We start from the raw sequence: 17,639 nt of genomic DNA on the forward strand, positions 1-17,639 counted from the left end.
GTGTTTAATGTTAACTCCAAGATAAACAATAAAGGATATGAGGGGAAGAAACCCCATAATATGCTGCAGAAGACTTGAAATCTACATTTCTGGGCAACTGGTGCTAGAATTTTATTTTTACATATATATTCATATGTCTATATATATGTGTGTGTATTTAATAAATACAAATAAAAATTATATATTATACGAACACGTGCACACATACACTCTACAGATCTCAAAATAAGCAGCACGGGCACATAATTAAGGGGTCCCCAGGGCTCATAAAGAAAGTGCAACGACCTTGTTAGTGTTTGGCCTTTCTTTCGCACCCAGTCTCATTGTAAAACAGTCAACCATGAAAGCACTTTAAAAAGCTGGTTTTCTTTTTATATTTACAGCATGATTCTATAATGTACCTTTCATGTTTTAGAGAAGCTGGTACTTCTGTACATCTTCCCGGCAAATTCAACATGAACCACAAACTTTGTAATTTACAACTTTCAGAAATCTGAATGCTTTCGAATACCAGGATTTTCAACTTTGCAATTTAATGACAACCCTGCCTTTGGCCTTTCCTGACCTGTTGTGAAGTAAATCAGGCACACTAATGTGGGCTAACAAGTCTTTTTCACACTGTTCGATCACCCTGCATCTTTTTTCTCCACAGACACCGCCTCTCTCCCACTCTCTGTCTAGCCATCCTCCCTCAAAGCAAACAAAATGGTCACTGTAACCCTGCATTACTGCTCATTAGATCACAGGTTAGTCAAGTGGAACTGCCCGAGGTTCCCAAAGGAGAGCTATACTTCAAAAATCTGTCTATGTCAAATGAAGAAAAAACCCCTGAGCGTGGGGTCACCCAGATCAATGATCAAAAGAGACTGAGAATAGTGGAAGGAAAAAAGAAAAAAAAGTCCCTTTTTGTTAAAAAACAGCCTTCTGTATAATAAATCAGAATACAAAGATACTAAGCTTTTTCTCCCCCTTAACACTCCATTTTGGCTTTAAAAAGGAATACCTTGTTTTTCAGAAGGTTTTCTAAGAGTAAGATTATTCTTTAAGTGCTAAGAGTGAGATTTCAATAAACCTCAGAATTACCTTAGGAAAATTAGAAGAGAAATAATAATGGAAAATATTGGGGATTTTCTCTCAATCACATAAATATTTAAATTATTCAAAAAAGTAGTTAAAATCTATTTTCTTTCAATTATTACTTTAATTTAAACAAATTATGCGTTCTGAACTTCATGAGAAATGATACAGGTAGTACGTCCACAGAAAAACTAGCCAACCAAAATTACATAGTTTGAACTCTTCTGGTACATGACAGACGTGCAGGCACATGCAATACTTGACGAATGTGTAGCACCATTTCTGTAGCCTCTTTTAAGAACATATAGCAAATTATTAAAGACAACTAAGAAAACCACAGAAAAATCCAAAACAAAACAAAAAAATCTTAAAATAAAATAACAACTTTATGTGTAAGTAATGAATTTTGACACACAGAACAGACCAAATTACTCAATGAAGAGTACTGGCTGTTTAACAAAGTTCTGTGCACACATGTGCTTTTGAAATCAACATTGGATAGTCTCTACTTACCCAGAATGAATGAAATATGACAAGATGAACCTACATAATGCATTTTAAAAATCACATAGATAACTCTGCTTATTCAAAATGAGTTATGTATTTTCAAAACAACAAACAGACATTGTGCCACCAATGAAGACACTGCTGCAGCTAAGGGGACCCCAATGTCTCCTGCAATATTGGTGACAGAGTATCTTTTCACTTACAACTCTGAAGAGCTTTATTTTTCTGCCTTAGAGAGTAACTCAAATTTCACTCTTTTATTTCCTTTGTTCTCAGCCATTAGTAAAGGTGAGGAACAAAGATATCTAAATTGGAACAGAATATTTGGTAGTAGAATTGTACTTAATATGTGGTCTGTTGCAAGGTATTATTGCAACAGAACAAGCTATAGGAAATCAAAGGAAAGAAATCCTTAAAATACTCAAATGTTTCATACAATTTCAGTAAATAATTTCTTAGCATTTAGTATCACAGTAACATAAAAACCAAAATGAGAATGGCAAATGGTGTGATAATACATTATGAAAAAACATTGGAAATAGTTTACAGAACAAACCTGTATTGACAGAGATAGATGGGACAACTTAATTTTAAATAAATAATGTAATTGTAGCAAATATATAACAATATATACAGTAACTCAAATTATCCTCTATATATACGTGTGGATAAGATGAACAGCCTTTTAAGAAAAGCTCATTCACTAACGGAAGTTGAGGTGTTTGTTGTTGATTTTTTAACAGTTTGCTAGATGTCTTGCAGTGTGTATTACTTCAGCCTGCATTAACTTTAAAAAGGCCTACATACAAATACCAAGTCTTTAGTTTTAAGACAGTATTTCTGACCCTTGCAACTCTGCATCTGAGCAGAATCTGAACAACCAAAGGTAACAGAGAAGATCAGAAAAGTAAAGATACTGAGAAATGTTGTGTATGCATCACCATGGATTATTCAATGAACTGTTAATACTGTATTCTTGTAAACAGTAGGAAAAAAAAAATAAGAATGACCTGTGTAAATCTGAATAGTATATTACCACATTTTCAAGGAAAAAAAATTTCAAGTTTTGTCTTTTTTTTTTTTTAATTATGTTTCCTATATTATCTGCATAATCCCTCACTAATAATTCTTTTCCAGACTAACTCAAAAATTCAGGCTGTCCAGATTCCAGCAGAACAAGTTACTGTTTCATGTCAGACTGCTGTAATAGATTTTCTAAACATTTAAATTATTTTGAGAAAACATTTACACTTATAAAGATTCCAGCATGACTAATGATATGCTACAGTATCAACAAATCATCATTAGAATAATGTCATTATACTCAAAACTCTGCTTCTAGTCTTATGAAGACAATTGTTCCCAGATGCTAGAAAGTGGATAATTCATGTTTCTTCAGGGGTATGTCTGCATCTGCTGCCGAATCACTGCAAGAAGGGGATGGAAGAAGGGTTTCCTCTTTTTGAACCAAATGTCATTATGCACTGGACAGAAGATATTTCTGAAAAACTAATGGACACTGTTCTCAGCATACATCCCTACAGAAGGCCACCAATGGACTGCTTTAAGCAAAAACTCAGAAGTACTCCATCCTCATTCTCCCTGTGCTGTGGGACACTTTACCACTTCTGAACTTGCTGAACTCCCTTCCATCCTTCATTTCTGTTTCAACCCCCATTACTCTCTACTTATCTCTTCTGCTTTACTGAGAGTAGTCTTTGGAAGTGGCAGGGAAAGACATGCTCGAGATTTGTCACCAGTCCCCTTCCATTCCTCCTGTTACTCCTTATCTCTGGATTATTCCAGTTTCAAAAACTACAGTGTCCTGTCCAATACTCAAGCTCATAACCTGGGAACAATCTTTGATTGTCAGCTTCCCTCACACCCACACAACATCCCAGATTTTTCCAGAATAACAGAAGGGTTTGGCTTATTGTGAACAAAGATGCCAAGCATAATGGCTTGAAGGAATCCCAGGGGAAAAAAAACCAGTTCAGAACCGAGAATGGATAGGAAAGGATTTAATCTCACCTTATAATAGTAGGTCTTTCCTTCATGGTCTTTGATAACTGCAGTGTTGTCCCAGTAACATGCATCCAGAATGCTGATGCAAAGATGATCCTTTCCCTATCCTGTCACTTGGAAACATATCATTGGTTGGTGAAGTCTCACTTGTACACCATTACACATGTACACGTCCAGAGCTGCATGGCTCGTTCCCTCTCACAGGAACTTTATGTTCACCCACCTAAAGCAGTTTCAGCCTCTGATGGGCCAATGATGCATCAATTTTCAGTTTTGTTTTCCCTCATACTACAACTCATACTCAAGAGAAATTCCCCTCAAGCACCTTCAGAAATGCTGAGTTTTAATAAGCACCAAAAGCATCCCATACCAAGGCTGAACTCTGAGCACCTTCTATTTGATGCCGGTTTAAAGAAACTCTGCATACACATGCTCCCAGCAAGCTCTTCAAGATGTTGGGAATTACAATGTTAATCTATGTTACTTCACAGTGCAGGTAGTGCTGACGCAGCTGAAAATTTTCCGCTTTGAGGCACATAATTAAATTCCAACTTTAAATACCTACACGGATATGAAATTGATAGATGTTCTCCTGTTCAGTTATTCTTGAACCTCCCTGGCATGACCAACAAAGATGCTCATCATGATCTTCCATGCAGTGTATCTAATTCCCGCAGAATTGACTGAGACCAGAGATTCATTTCATACACTGCAAGCCTACCCTAATGTAATGAAGATTGTGTGATCATAATCAACTTGAAAAAAAATTTTTTAAATTTACTTCTGTTACATTGAGTACCAAATATAAGTGATATAGAAAAAAGTTCAACTACTCAAAATAATCAGAGAGCCTCTTGCTTGGTAAATAGAAGGTTCACAATATAGTTAACTTCCCTTCAATCAGTAAACTTATTTTAGCACTGAAGACATTCTGATACTTCCTCTTTAAAAAAAAAAAAAAAGAAAAAAGAGAAGGATCTGTCATCTTTTACAAAGCAGCAGCTTGTATTCTTGCACTCGAGAATTCATTCTAACAAATATAAGAAGGATGTCTGAAAGGAATACATATCTGAATCACTTGTACAATAGCAGAGTTTTCACAGACTTGATCCCATGCATTACTAAATACTTTTCCATTCTTTTTCATCTGATCCTGAGACCGTTTTTGTACAAATTGTAGAGTTGTATTTGGAAAGCACTCATATAGCTACTATTTTGTTCCATTTGAAATATTTATTCTGAAAGAAATACATCTTCTCTTGCTCATACAAAATGTCTCAAATACTAATTAAATTTTTGAGCACTCAGGAATTCCTCTGAACAACAGTTTCACAGACACAGAAACCCAAAAGGATCATAATGATCATGTAGTCAGATTTGTATCCAACAGGCCTCAGGATTTCATTTAATTATCTACTAAAGCCCAGCAACTTTTGACCAAGTCAAAAAGGTTTCAGAGGGAACTCTAAAAGCTGTGTTGTTCTCAGCTCCAGCAATCTTTAGTGAATACTATGTAAGCATTCATAAGTATACAAATATTTATGAAAAGATGAATAGAGATTTTTGTATCTGAAAGCATTTGTAAGTTTCTCTAATCACTTTTTATTTATACAGACTATGCTCTACCTTCACAGTCACTCTGTTTAGTTCTGCAAGTGCAACCAACTCCTTCTCTTTGAATGGCATTTTCTTTTTTCTTCCTTAGCTAGGAAGACAGGACGTTTACTTTTCCAAGCACATAGTGAAAACAAATGCTTCTTTAATACCTCTCTCTCAACCCCAGTAAAAGTACTTGCACACCTACTCCAGAACTTTCATTGTTAAGTAACAGGGAAAAATTATTTCCCAGAGTTTCCTGTACAGCCTTCCTTTACTGAGGTTCACTGTAGTGGGATAAGCAAAAAAAGGCAAGTGAGAAAAGTGGCCAAGTCTCACTGGGTTTTAGAGTTCCACACTACCATTTTTCTGCACCAGTACCATTTCCACTCTCACCTTCCTCCCACCTCTTGTTTATGCCTGTTCACTAACTTATCCAATTGTCTTGTGAGCTGAGTCTGTTTGAAAATAAGACCAGGAGAAAGGAGGGGTGTAGTTAAGTAATTTTTATGCCCAAAGCAGTTCATCACATGGTCACACAAACAGTTAGACTGTCAGACTTTAAGGATGGGATAGGCAAAGAGGCCAGCGTGCAAGCCAATACTGCTGATAAAAGAAGTACACCCATTTATATACATATAAAACAACGATTTGCAGACACAAAAAGTGTTTTAAAAATCAGGTTACTGATGTTGAAACTATACACAGCAATACTCTTCAAAATCTACTCGAAAACATTCAGCTTTTTTGCAGACCTGTACTTGGCACCATTAGCTGCAAGGGCCATTCAAATGACTGACTTCTCAAAGAGCAGTTTGATGTTGTGAAACTGGTGTAGACGGACAGTACTTCCACTTGTGTCTCAGCTCTCTAACCCTGTTCTTCAACTCCCTGTACATTGTGCAATATGTGCACATTCACAGGTGTGCTCAAGCATTTTTGTCATCTTCAGAAGAGTCATTCCAGTTCAAAGTTTCTAGGGGCACTCTTTCAACTCAGTTCCTTGCAGACTTATTTGTCAAGAGCAGGCTAGGAATTTACTATTCAGAGATATACTTTTCTTTGTTAAGTGGGCCACATACATTGGTACAGAACGGTTATTTGTAAGATGTATTATTCACCTAAAAATTATCAATAATTCCAATTCATCTTTCAATCTAATGAAAATATATTGGGGATTTTATCTGCCATGGCTTTGTTTATTGTAAAACAGAATTGAAACAGAAATCCATGCAAAGAAAAAGTATGCTTACTGTTTGGATTCTTCATGTCACCTTTTTATAAAGGGTGTTCCACAAAAAGTAGAGCCATTCTAGATAGATTTCTTTACACAAATTCTTAAAAAGATTGTACAATTCCTTTTCAGATCATCTTAATTTCTTCTTTGCTCACCATTATTTCCCCTCATGCCAGTGACTCTAAGAGAACAGACAAACTCGGCTTCTTCCAAGATTTTCCGTTTCTTATTTTAATTTCTTTTTATGGTCACTTGCATTTTACAATAATAAATATTTACTACCCAACTTGCTACTAGTATGATCATTCTAACTACGCAATGATTAAAGCAAACACTACCTGCTAAATATTTACACTGAACACAGTCTTGCAACTGTAGGAAATTGTTTTGCTGTTCACATCTATCTAGGATGTGTATCTGCTCACAGATTATTTTTATTAAATTGTTTATCTTTTTATATTGTATTTTATTTAGATTATTTTATTTTAGGATATTTTTATATCTAAATGATCTTCCTAACAGGTCTGAAGAAATTCTTTTATCAGAACAGGAGTTCCTACTAGATACGTAAATAGGAGTTATTTCTGCACTGTTCTAAACATGGCAAAACTCATATTTCCTAAACATCAGTTTAATAATGTCCTCCTCTCCTGCAAATGTGTTCATAACTGAAGCCTGACAAATAACTCCTCTGTTCCCGAAAAGGCCACAGTTGTGAAAGAAGCAGCCAATACTCAAAATAGCGGAGTCCAGCTCCAAAACAATCTTCAAATATCAGGGGATACACCTTGGAAGACAAGAAGTATTTGCAGTGAGGGGATTGCAAATATTAAGGTCATTAAGGTCACTATGATCTCAAAACAGGGTAGGAATCCATATTTTGCTATTTGCTGCAGTAATCTGAAGATAAATCATTTCAGAAACAGTTTCTTGAGGAACCAAAAATCTGGCCGTGATTTAACTTTGCTATGGATGTCCCTGTCACAACGTACACAGATTTGCAACAGCTGGTCTTTAGGAATCCAGATAGGTGAACTAATTTGAGAGGCCTGACCAGGGTGACGACGGGACAGACTGAAGAGAGCAGTTCTATTTTCACTCTTGGTTTCGGGCTCAGTTTTTGTAGTACCTGCTGCTGGATGGAGGTATTATCTGCTCAAAACTGTTAGCTGAGATACTCATACTCTCTGAAACTAAACCTCTTCACATGTCACTGTTCAACACAGTTTTTCAGATCGTTAGTAATGATGTCTGTAACTGGTACGTTGAAAGGGTTTCCAAAAGAAACCATTTTCCCATAACTACCAGTAACTACAAAAGGCATGAAGTATGGCAAAATGGTATGAAGACGCCACAATAAAAAGAAGTAATTACATCCTGGAATTAAGCCTGTCATACGCAGCCAACTCATACCGTAAAGCATCAGCAGGCCGAGAAAGTGCAGTCTCTAGAGTGCTCCAGCTCCCCGGCACCACTAAGAGCCTCAACAGATGCTGACAAACCTGGACATTCTCCTGCAATAGCTACTTAACTTTAAGACGTTTAAGGCATCAAGAAGACATTGTTTATCTACAAAATTATTTCCAGATGTAAACAACAGAGAAGAAACTGGCAGAGTAACAGGTATTAGTCCTTATATCCCTAAGGTGGCTCTTTTCATAGGGAGAGCCACTCTCCACTTTTCTGCTAGCAGAAAACCAAATAAACGCTGTGTGCAATTCAAAACCCAAATGCCTTAAAATATTCTCAAATAGATAAATACATCACAATCTATGTAAACATGGAATCAACCTTTCACACTTGCTTTTGAAAATACTGTTTGTAATTCAAAGATATTTTTAATCTTGCTCTATTGAAGAAGAAAGGAAAATGGGAAAGACTTTCCTCTGGAGTTTCACACGCCCATCAGTATCGCAACTTTAAAGTAAGATCTTGTTTGCAATACAAAAAAAAAGCACTTGTGATCCACACATTACATAACCTTTTCACCTGACAAAAATGTTTAAAAAGATAATATATTCTTAAAATAGTCTGAGAAGACTTTTGATTCACTGTCTACTAGTAAGTCTACATTACAAAGTTCCAGCATTTTTTAAAATGGGAGTTTAGAACATATCTTCAATTATCTCCCCTGGTACTAGTGATCAGCAACTCTTATATATGAAAGAAATGTATTAATTCCCTGCACTTTTGGATAACTAAAAGAAAATCCACCAAAAGGTTATACTCCATGAATGTCTTCACATATGTGATCTTAGAATAGAATAGTTCAGCTGGAAGGGACCTACAATGATCATCTAGTCCAACTGCAATCTTGAAAACAGTCTTAAATATAAAAAAAAAAAAACAAACTCCCCAAAACATGCTGCCAAACACGTAGCTGCTTCACCACTTCACCACTGAAGTGGCAAAGCTTCATGGTTCAATTTGGTTTCTTCTTTGGCCAGTCCTACATGGCTTCCAGAAGTCCTCAACAGAGTCGGATGAGTGTTTGCTCAGCATAGCCTGTTCTTAAAATACAGTGGCTACAGACAACTTCCAACACATCCTATCTGCGACGCCTAAATATTGCTCTGACCTGGGAGGAAAGTGACTCTCAGTTTGCATACTGGTTCAAACCACAGGAATCCAATGCAATATCCAGCTTCCAATATTATTACACAAACTAGCATACATTCCAAAGTAAAAACCAACAAATTGGTAATCATAGTAATGCTGCTGTTCCCTTGCAAAACAATTTACAGTGCTTTTATCACCATAAATCTCCTGTCATATTTTAAGCCTGTAAAACAGAAATCTGACTAATCAAAAACATTTGTTATAATCAAAAGCACTTTCGTATGGAAAACCAAAAGCACACTCTGTCAACAAGATACTTATTAAAAAAATATATAATTAGGTACACTGTTTTAGAATTGCACCCTGTATTTTGGAAACAGTGGCCAAACTGATACGCGACCATCTTCCCATCCGCTGAGTAACTAAATTTATTTTTCACTTGTAACTATTTTTATTTACTTATTCAGGAGGTTTCCAAAACAGCAGTTTGAACTGACTTACTTATGATTAATTCTTCATTATTGCGATTTTAATCTAAAGTAAGGTTATTTCGCAGCATACCTATTGACTCAAATACGATTGTCTGAGTTTTAGTCTGGTTAATAGACGCAGTCTTTATTTCAGCATGGCTCAGTTGAAATCACTTAGCAGCTATTTGAAAACACTTAAATATGTGCTCCTGTCACAGGAACAACAAAACAACTTGCAAATATCTTTGACATGGGAAGGTGGAATAAACACCACAGAAGCTGAAATAAGAGGCACAATATTTAAAATTACATCTTCATTTATAGTTTCTAGAATGAAATGTCAAATTTACTTTCTTGGTCTCATTTTAAAAATCAAAAAAACTAGGAAAGAGCCAAACAGCAACTGAACACATGAAAAAAGGATTACATTTACTGATTAGCATTTCAACTTAGCTTCTCCTGTAATTTTTCCTTATCATTTCTATAATATGAGGTCTATTCTCCAATCATGCCTGCAAAATGAATCAGGTCAAATTACATGTCATAAATTACACAAGTTATTTGGATATTTTTACAAACAGTAATTACAGTTTTGAATTGAACTATTCACGACATTGCTTAATACTTACAGCATGCAGCTTCTACAGTATCATTTCTACCTATGCAATGCGTGGAGAAAACACATTAAAATAAAATATAAAAATTTGAAAAACTGAAGCAACTGCACTTTCCAACAATAAATATAACTACCATCTGTTGCAGAAACTGCTTGGCACTTGTACAGTTTTGTGAAGGAATTTTGTTGTAGACAAATATTTTTCTACAATTCCTATTACGCACCACTCAATGCAGACATTTTCTTTAATTATACTCCAAAGAGTCCCCTTTCATATCCATTAAAGAAAGGCAATTTGTTGCCTAAAAGAATGCATACATACGTCTAAATTTCCACTGAGATTCATGTGTCTTCTGACACATAAAAAAGCAAGGAAATACCTATAATTAATTGACTTAGTTCTGCAAAAATGTCTAATAAAACTCTCAATGCTTAACACATTATTTTTGTTAAATCCTTAAATATTCTCTTTTTGAAATAAGCAACGGTCTTATGATTCAGCATTTTACTTTCATTTCACATCTCAATAATGAGGGCAACAGCACAGCAAAGCTTTTAGAAAAGCAAGAAATTTCCATTTTAACATTGGCAAAATTGACCAAATAAGGCTCCCACTTTGCAGCAAGCAGAGGACATCATTTTTTCAGGGACAAAGTAACAACTTTGTGACATTCTCCATTTTTTTTTGTAAATTTGTTTTCCACTATTCTTAAGTAAAGAATTTCAAAGGTGTACACTGACCTCTTGATACAGGGGTTTTTTTCTGATAACATGCATAAGCTGTGCACATTTAACAAAATTCTTGTATTGAGCATTTCAGACTCAAAGTAGCAATCAAGACTTGTCTGCTATGAAAATACACTGGAAGATTTTTTTTTTTAAAAAAAAAGTATGCAGTAGAAACATATTTAAATGCTACTGTAAGCATATAAAGATCTACTTCTCTACTGAGATATCAAGCAATTGGTAATGACAAATCAGGAGAAAATGAGAGTACTGCCAATAAAAGAGAAGAAATGCTAAGTCTAAATACACGAAAGATTCAGTTCAGGCCCAAAAGTCTATCCACATGGGCTCACCTGCAAAATGGAGTTACATGTATGATTTCCTGTAAAGCAAACTAACTGGCACTGTATTCACTATTCTTACGAAACCTGACAAGGAACATTTCTTAAATGATATTTATAATCAAAATCCTCAATTAACTTTAGACCAAATTTGCCCATTTTAAAAAGGAAAAGGTAGTGAAATAAAAAATACTTAAATCATGTGAAAAAGGCATTTCCGTTGATGGAAATTGTAATCTGTATTGTCCTATGAAAAAATTAAAAATCAAAACACCTTGGGTATATTTGGATGAATAAAATGAAATCAGTTGTGTCTCAGGATATTGTCCTTTTTTAAGTGGAAGGTTTAGGATTATATGCTTTGCTTTTACCTTGCACAATAAAGTAGAAGAAATTGATAAACTGATATATAAAAGTCCATATTACATTTCCTTTAAATATTCGTTACTTCTTCCTAAATTTTTACATGAACAAGACCTAGAACTGGTAGATTTATTCCTGCATCATTTCAGTTCACCTTTTTATGTAACTTGATATACTAAATCCAAATTCCCTTCCCCTCCCCCCACCCCAAACATGGATTCTTGGAGTAAAGCACCAACAATTTAATAAAACATTTTACAGTTCTCACTTATTCTTTTCCTCTCACATTAAAAACATCACTATACTCCAGTCACATTTACACTTCTCCTTCTTAACACATAATAAGCTTAACTTTTTATCCTCTATTTCTTTCAGCTAAGAAAGGAGGCATACACAGCAATAAAGCAGTACAGGAAGTACGTACAACTATACTGTACAAATAGCAGTTATCCTACAGATCAGAAAGTTTTGCATTGAATTGAGTTGGCATTCTTCAGAAAGATCATATTTTAGACAAAGAAGTGCATCTAAGAAAGCAGCAAGTTTAAATACAAAGCAGCAACACAATAAGGTGCTGAAACAGTTTTCACTCTGCTGTAATAAAACACACCACTCACAGAACAAACAGGAGATTTCACATCTTTAATAGGAAGAGTCCTTTAAATGACATTTATGAACAGAATGACATAACCAAATTTTAACTTCTTACTACGACTTCAGAAGAGTAAGTAGAGCTTCTCATGAAGAAGTACTAACTTTCAGCATTTCCTCAAAGGTACGTGACATGACAGGAATGAAGGTAAGACAAATTTTTCAGAAACTTGAGCAAAAAGTACACTGAATAGAACAATTATATAATCTACTATGTGATAGCTACAAATTAGACAAAGACATAACTCCTTAAAAGAAGAAAATCAGAACAAGTTAAGGACTTCAGAACAGGAATTGCAACTGCCCTCACATCAGTAGATAGCAGTTCAGAGAAAAAGCTTTTACATAAAAGACAATCTATGGCTGCAATCTATTGCTTTAAGCAGTTGCAAGAAAGGAGTAATGGGGCACTGCAAGATTAAAACTAATAGCAAATAAAAAAAAGCTAAAATAAAAAATCACTGTCCCAGCAGCTTTTGATAAGAGCAGTTTAAAAACATCTTTTCTCCCTTGAGCAAAATATGGTGAAAGCAGGAGAACTGTTTGTATCCAAGTATTACTTGTCTGTTTTCCAGAACAACTAAGCCTGTATAGAGTGCATTGGACTAAGTTCTTAGGGGCTGGGACTGTTCTTGGTCTGCATACTTACAGCAAAGAGTAACTGAGGCCAGGCCTTAACTAGGATGTCAGAGTAATAAGTAATACTGGGTCAGTGGTGTGCAGATAGCAAATACAAACAGGCAAGATGCTGCCGTGTTAACATACCTCTTGTACGGAGCGAGCTGCTGGCTTGTCTTGATGATTGGCCAGTATTAAAAACGGCAAAGTACATAACTGTGGGTGCTGGAGAGCAGAATGCAGTTCATTTCTAGCTGTTTCTAGATCATCTTCAGAGGAGGCACTGTCTAACACAAATATTACCCCTTGGGATCCTTGGTAGTAACGACTCCAGTATTTCCTGATATTGTCAGCCCCTTTCAAGACAATAAGAAGAACTAATTAAAACAAGAGTATTTAAACAGATTTAACACTTGTATTTGAAAATAACCCGTCTACTTAGAACAATCAAAGCAATGGACTACATTTTCTCTCCTAAATAATCATCATCGAATGAATAAAAAGGAAAAAAGCAACCATTAATCCAACACACACACAAACGTCAAATGAACATTGTTCAAATAAGGAAGGAATTTGACTCAATGCAGTTTTCATCCCTGAAAGTTTCTGCTCCATTAATGAGTACTGGCAGAACTACCATGCTTTCAGTGCCACATAGCCTAATCCTACACCTCCTCACTGAAATACCCTGGTACTAATATCTAAACCTTTGCCCGTTCTTTTTTCTTAGCCCTGTGGCTCCTTGCCATAACCTGTAGCTTCTGTCATGGCAGTAGCTCATTTCTGAGCATGATAAGGTCTTTCAGTTCATCTCCAAACCATCAGGCAAACACTTCATAATTGGGGAAAAAAAGGTGTCAGGAAAGCCTATTAAAGTAATTAGACACTTAATGAGGAGAATGGTGATACAATAGTGAGTTGAACAGTGAATGAGGAGCTATGATGACAACATGCAAAGGCATTCATTTCAACTGCTTTCACTCTGTCAACCACACTAAGGATTCTGGAAGAGCCCAAACAGCAGACATGAATGACTGTACAGGCATATGCGCCACAGTAATTTTTAGGACACAGTTCAGCAGCACTCAGCCATCTCAACAGAAGCCAAGCAATAAGGTTACCTACAGAAAGCTTTTGTCTCCCCTGGAGAGCAGCATATGTTGTAACATTAAGGTAGGAAAAAAAATTGTATTTGACAGCTGTCAAACTATCTAAACTATGATTTGGATATGGGCTATTCCTCGTATGTCTGAATCTGGCACTACACTCATGGGGACTAACATCAAAAAGTGAACAGCAGCAGCAATACTCTAGTAGAAAACTTGACATGTCTGCAAGACAGCGATTTGCAGAAATGTGCTGAAGGTATCCTTTACAGATACTTTTCTTACTTTTAGATGAAGTGAACTTTAATGTAGACACAGATATCAAATGCTGATAATAATAAACCTCCATTTTTAGTGAAACAAAACTACACAAAAGTTCTGAGCAACACGTAGGCACAAAATGAGAATTTAAAGCAACACGATTACTAAAACATTGTTATGATACTTAAAATATTCACTTAATTTATACATTGTCCAACAGAAAAAACAGTCACTAAACAAAGGTGAAGGAATAAATATCTAAAAAGGAATTTACACCATATACTTTAGGCATCCAACTCTATTAAAATCTTGCCCCATGGAGTTACTGTCTTCTCTGTACTGGCCACACTGGAACCTTAAGCACTGCGTTTCTGTTTTGTGCACCTACCACAATTTAGGTGGCTAACTAACGTCATGAACACACACTTTTTCCTACAGAGAATAGTGAAGTCATACCTGAATAGTTTTTTTCTGCAAGAATTCTAAAGAGTTGATTACTTAAAGGTAAATGGTCATACGATTTAGTCAATACCTTGCTTAATTCCTCTACTAATTTAACCAGACTCAAAGTAACAATGCACAAATAGGACAGCTGTTTCATTTATTTTATCATCAACTTCTGAAGACTAACATTACTTACACAGAAGAGGGATTGCATTGAAAGCTAATTCTATGTTTCTGTATCACCAGAATATCTACCAATTACACTTGTAAAGAATTTCATAGCATCTGTTAGACGTCCCAGTCTTTCCAAACAGCTGTCTATGTCAGAACTAAGTAGAGCAAGTTGCCAGAGGGACACTATTTACATAGCCACACACAGCAGTGTCGCAGGCATCTGAAGTATCACATTACTTTAAAAACTGGTAGAGAATCCTTTTCAATGAACTGAAAGGCCAACAACATGATCAGTTCTTTGAAGGTCTTTTTTTTTTCCTAGCAACATCTGTCTTATTTACCCCAAGCTTCAGTCAGCTACTTTTCAATGACATCACTGCCAGACCCTGAGTCTTATCTTCGTAACTGTACTATTTCTAAAGAGAAAAATTGTGTGGTGAACTGCAGAGCATTTGACCTCTTGTATCCAGACACATGGAAAAAAGCAGCTCATAGATCCCTACATGGGACACTGGAGCCAGAAAACCAGTATGCTGATTTGTTGACCTTATGGTTCTGTCTTTTTGGTTCAGGTTCTTTAGCTGCCCAACTTTGTTTCTCCACATCAATTGTCCCAAAAGAGACACTACCAAATCATAGTAGCTCTTTTCTCTCCAGCCCTGGCCAGTCATCATGGCATAGTTGTGAGAACCAACTAATAATGTCCAACAAAACTTGGTATTTCCTTCGGGATCTTCCATTAGAATAATGACCTGCTCTGAACTTGCTTACACTTCAGTTGTGAGGAAACCACAGCCTGAGGTTTAAGAATAAAAAAAATTTGCACTAAGCAGACAAGAAAAAAAGACTCAGAAAGTCTGTACCTTGGGGTGCCATTTTAACTCATTTTTCTGGCAAATGCACTTGAAAATAATTCTTGGCATCAATAAGCTATTAGCAACTGGAAATCACAATTTCTACAAGACAAATAAGCTTATATTCTTTTGCCTTTAATCTTCATATCCAGGGAGCATAACCTGCTCTCAACTTCTTTCTCCAGAACATTAGGTAGTATGTTGCGGAGTTATTGGGCAGGAAATGCTGGCCTCTGAATAGTGATCCAGCCATCACGCTTTACAGCATGACAAATTCAGTCTTATAGCACAAGCAATTGTTTTTTAAGGTGCAGTTTAGCACAAACTATCCCATGAATTAATCTTTTAATCTATTCCAAAGGTTTCTAAGACATGGAAATTCAAAGCCTGAGTTCTTCGGCAATCCAGAATTTAACTTGCATCCATTAAATATCCCCAGTCTCTCAGAGAGTGCTGAGATAAAACCAGAAACTTAACTGGTACCCAAAATGTCCTATCAAACATTGATAAAATGCCACAGACAAGATAAGCATTTAGATTTGTGAGCCTAATATCATGTGTTTCTCTAACAGCTTTGCAGACATGTGGCTGTTTCTTCAACCACTTTTTTCCTAAACTAAGATAAAAAAATAAAAAGAAAAAGTAACTCAGGTAAAAATCTCCAAAACATCAGAAAAAGGTAACAACAATTCACATTAGACGTAGGGAACATGCTATGCAAAAGGTTCACTAAAATGTGACATTCAGTGTAGTATTTTCCTCAGACACAGTCAAGAGCCACAACTCATGCCTAGGCGTATGATTTGTTTCCCTCAGTGATGAACCCATGGGAGTGGGTTGAGTCCTGTGATGTGACTAAAACATCCCATTTACAAATAAACTGGGGGAGGACACTACACTACAACAGAATCACACTACTTATTAGAAAAGCAAAGATAGTACTCTGTCAAACATAGGCTTGAATTACTTTATAAAAGGGAAAAAAAACCCCATTCAGCATTACTACAGGGCAAGTCCATTCAACAAACTGTTCAAAACTTTAGAAAGTTTTCATTTACAATTTTTTAAATATCAAATAAATAAATTCTTTTTTATTAGCAGCCAAGGGTATAGCGTGTCCATATTAACACCATTTCTGATTTGTATCAGTGCCAACTGTACCCTCTCAAATGCCCCTTGGAAGCTGAAGGGGAAGAGTTTGAGTTATGTGCAGTTTAATACACATCCAAAACAGCTTGCACAATCATGCGTTCCTGTAAATACTACGCAAAAAGCAGAACTGCAAATCTTCCTTTCAACTATGAATACTTCTGTCCACATCTTCATTCATAGCAGTTTGAGGCTACCATCAAATCCCTCCTTTTCAGTACTTTCAGGAGAACGGAACACAGCATTACAGAAAAAAATCACTGAAAGCAATTTAAAGCTGTCAAATTTGTTACTTGTCAAACTTGCAGCAAGTCTCCATCGAGAGCACAATGAATGTCACGCAGCCGCTGCTTCAAGATCATCTAGTCTGTGCATGAAAGCTCTTGTTAACCTCAAAATACATCACAGCTCCAGAGAAGTTACAGTCTCAAAGCCAGGGAAGAACTGTTTTTCCTTCCATTCAAAAATAGTTAACTTGGGGCCATGAAAGAACGTAGGCTGCCACCAGTTTTTCTACCACTTCAAACATAACATCCACTCACCTGAAACAAAGGCACCCATCTATTGTGAAGGTTTTATAGTTGATTAATAAATTATATATATAATTCCTCTGCTAATATTAAACAGGCCATTTCTAATTAGCAAAAAGGTGAAAAGATGCCAAGAAACACATCAACTGCACCACAAAACCTTTTTGCATGAAAGACTGGCCCATGGGTGGGGGAGTAAAAAGGAACAGAAGGGAAAAAGAAATCTCTTCTCTGTTCTTGCAAAATCTTTAAATACACCCTACCCTCCTGCCCTTAGAAAACCTTATGAAAAGAATTTTGAAATAAGTGTTTCTAAATACATGTAAGGTTTGTAA

The 17,639-nt window shown here is 35.9% G+C and overlaps 1 protein-coding gene across 2 annotated transcripts in view; it reads right to left on the minus strand.

Annotated features, from left to right (window-relative positions):
• The window catches only part of ARL15 (ADP ribosylation factor like GTPase 15), a 235,715-nt gene that overhangs the window by 121,869 nt on the left and 96,207 nt on the right, over positions 1-17,639 (minus strand). For both annotated transcript variants that reach the window (XM_068422693.1, XM_068422692.1), the window contains exon 4: positions 12,934-13,142. In XM_068422693.1, coding sequence (XP_068278794.1) covers positions 12,934-13,142 — 209 coding nt within the window. The remainder of the gene's footprint in view (positions 1-12,933; positions 13,143-17,639) is intronic.

This window comes from Nyctibius grandis, chromosome Z, assembly GCF_013368605.1.
Source record: "Nyctibius grandis isolate bNycGra1 chromosome Z, bNycGra1.pri, whole genome shotgun sequence".
In the NCBI taxonomy this organism is placed as follows: Eukaryota; Metazoa; Chordata; class Aves; order Nyctibiiformes; family Nyctibiidae; genus Nyctibius; species Nyctibius grandis.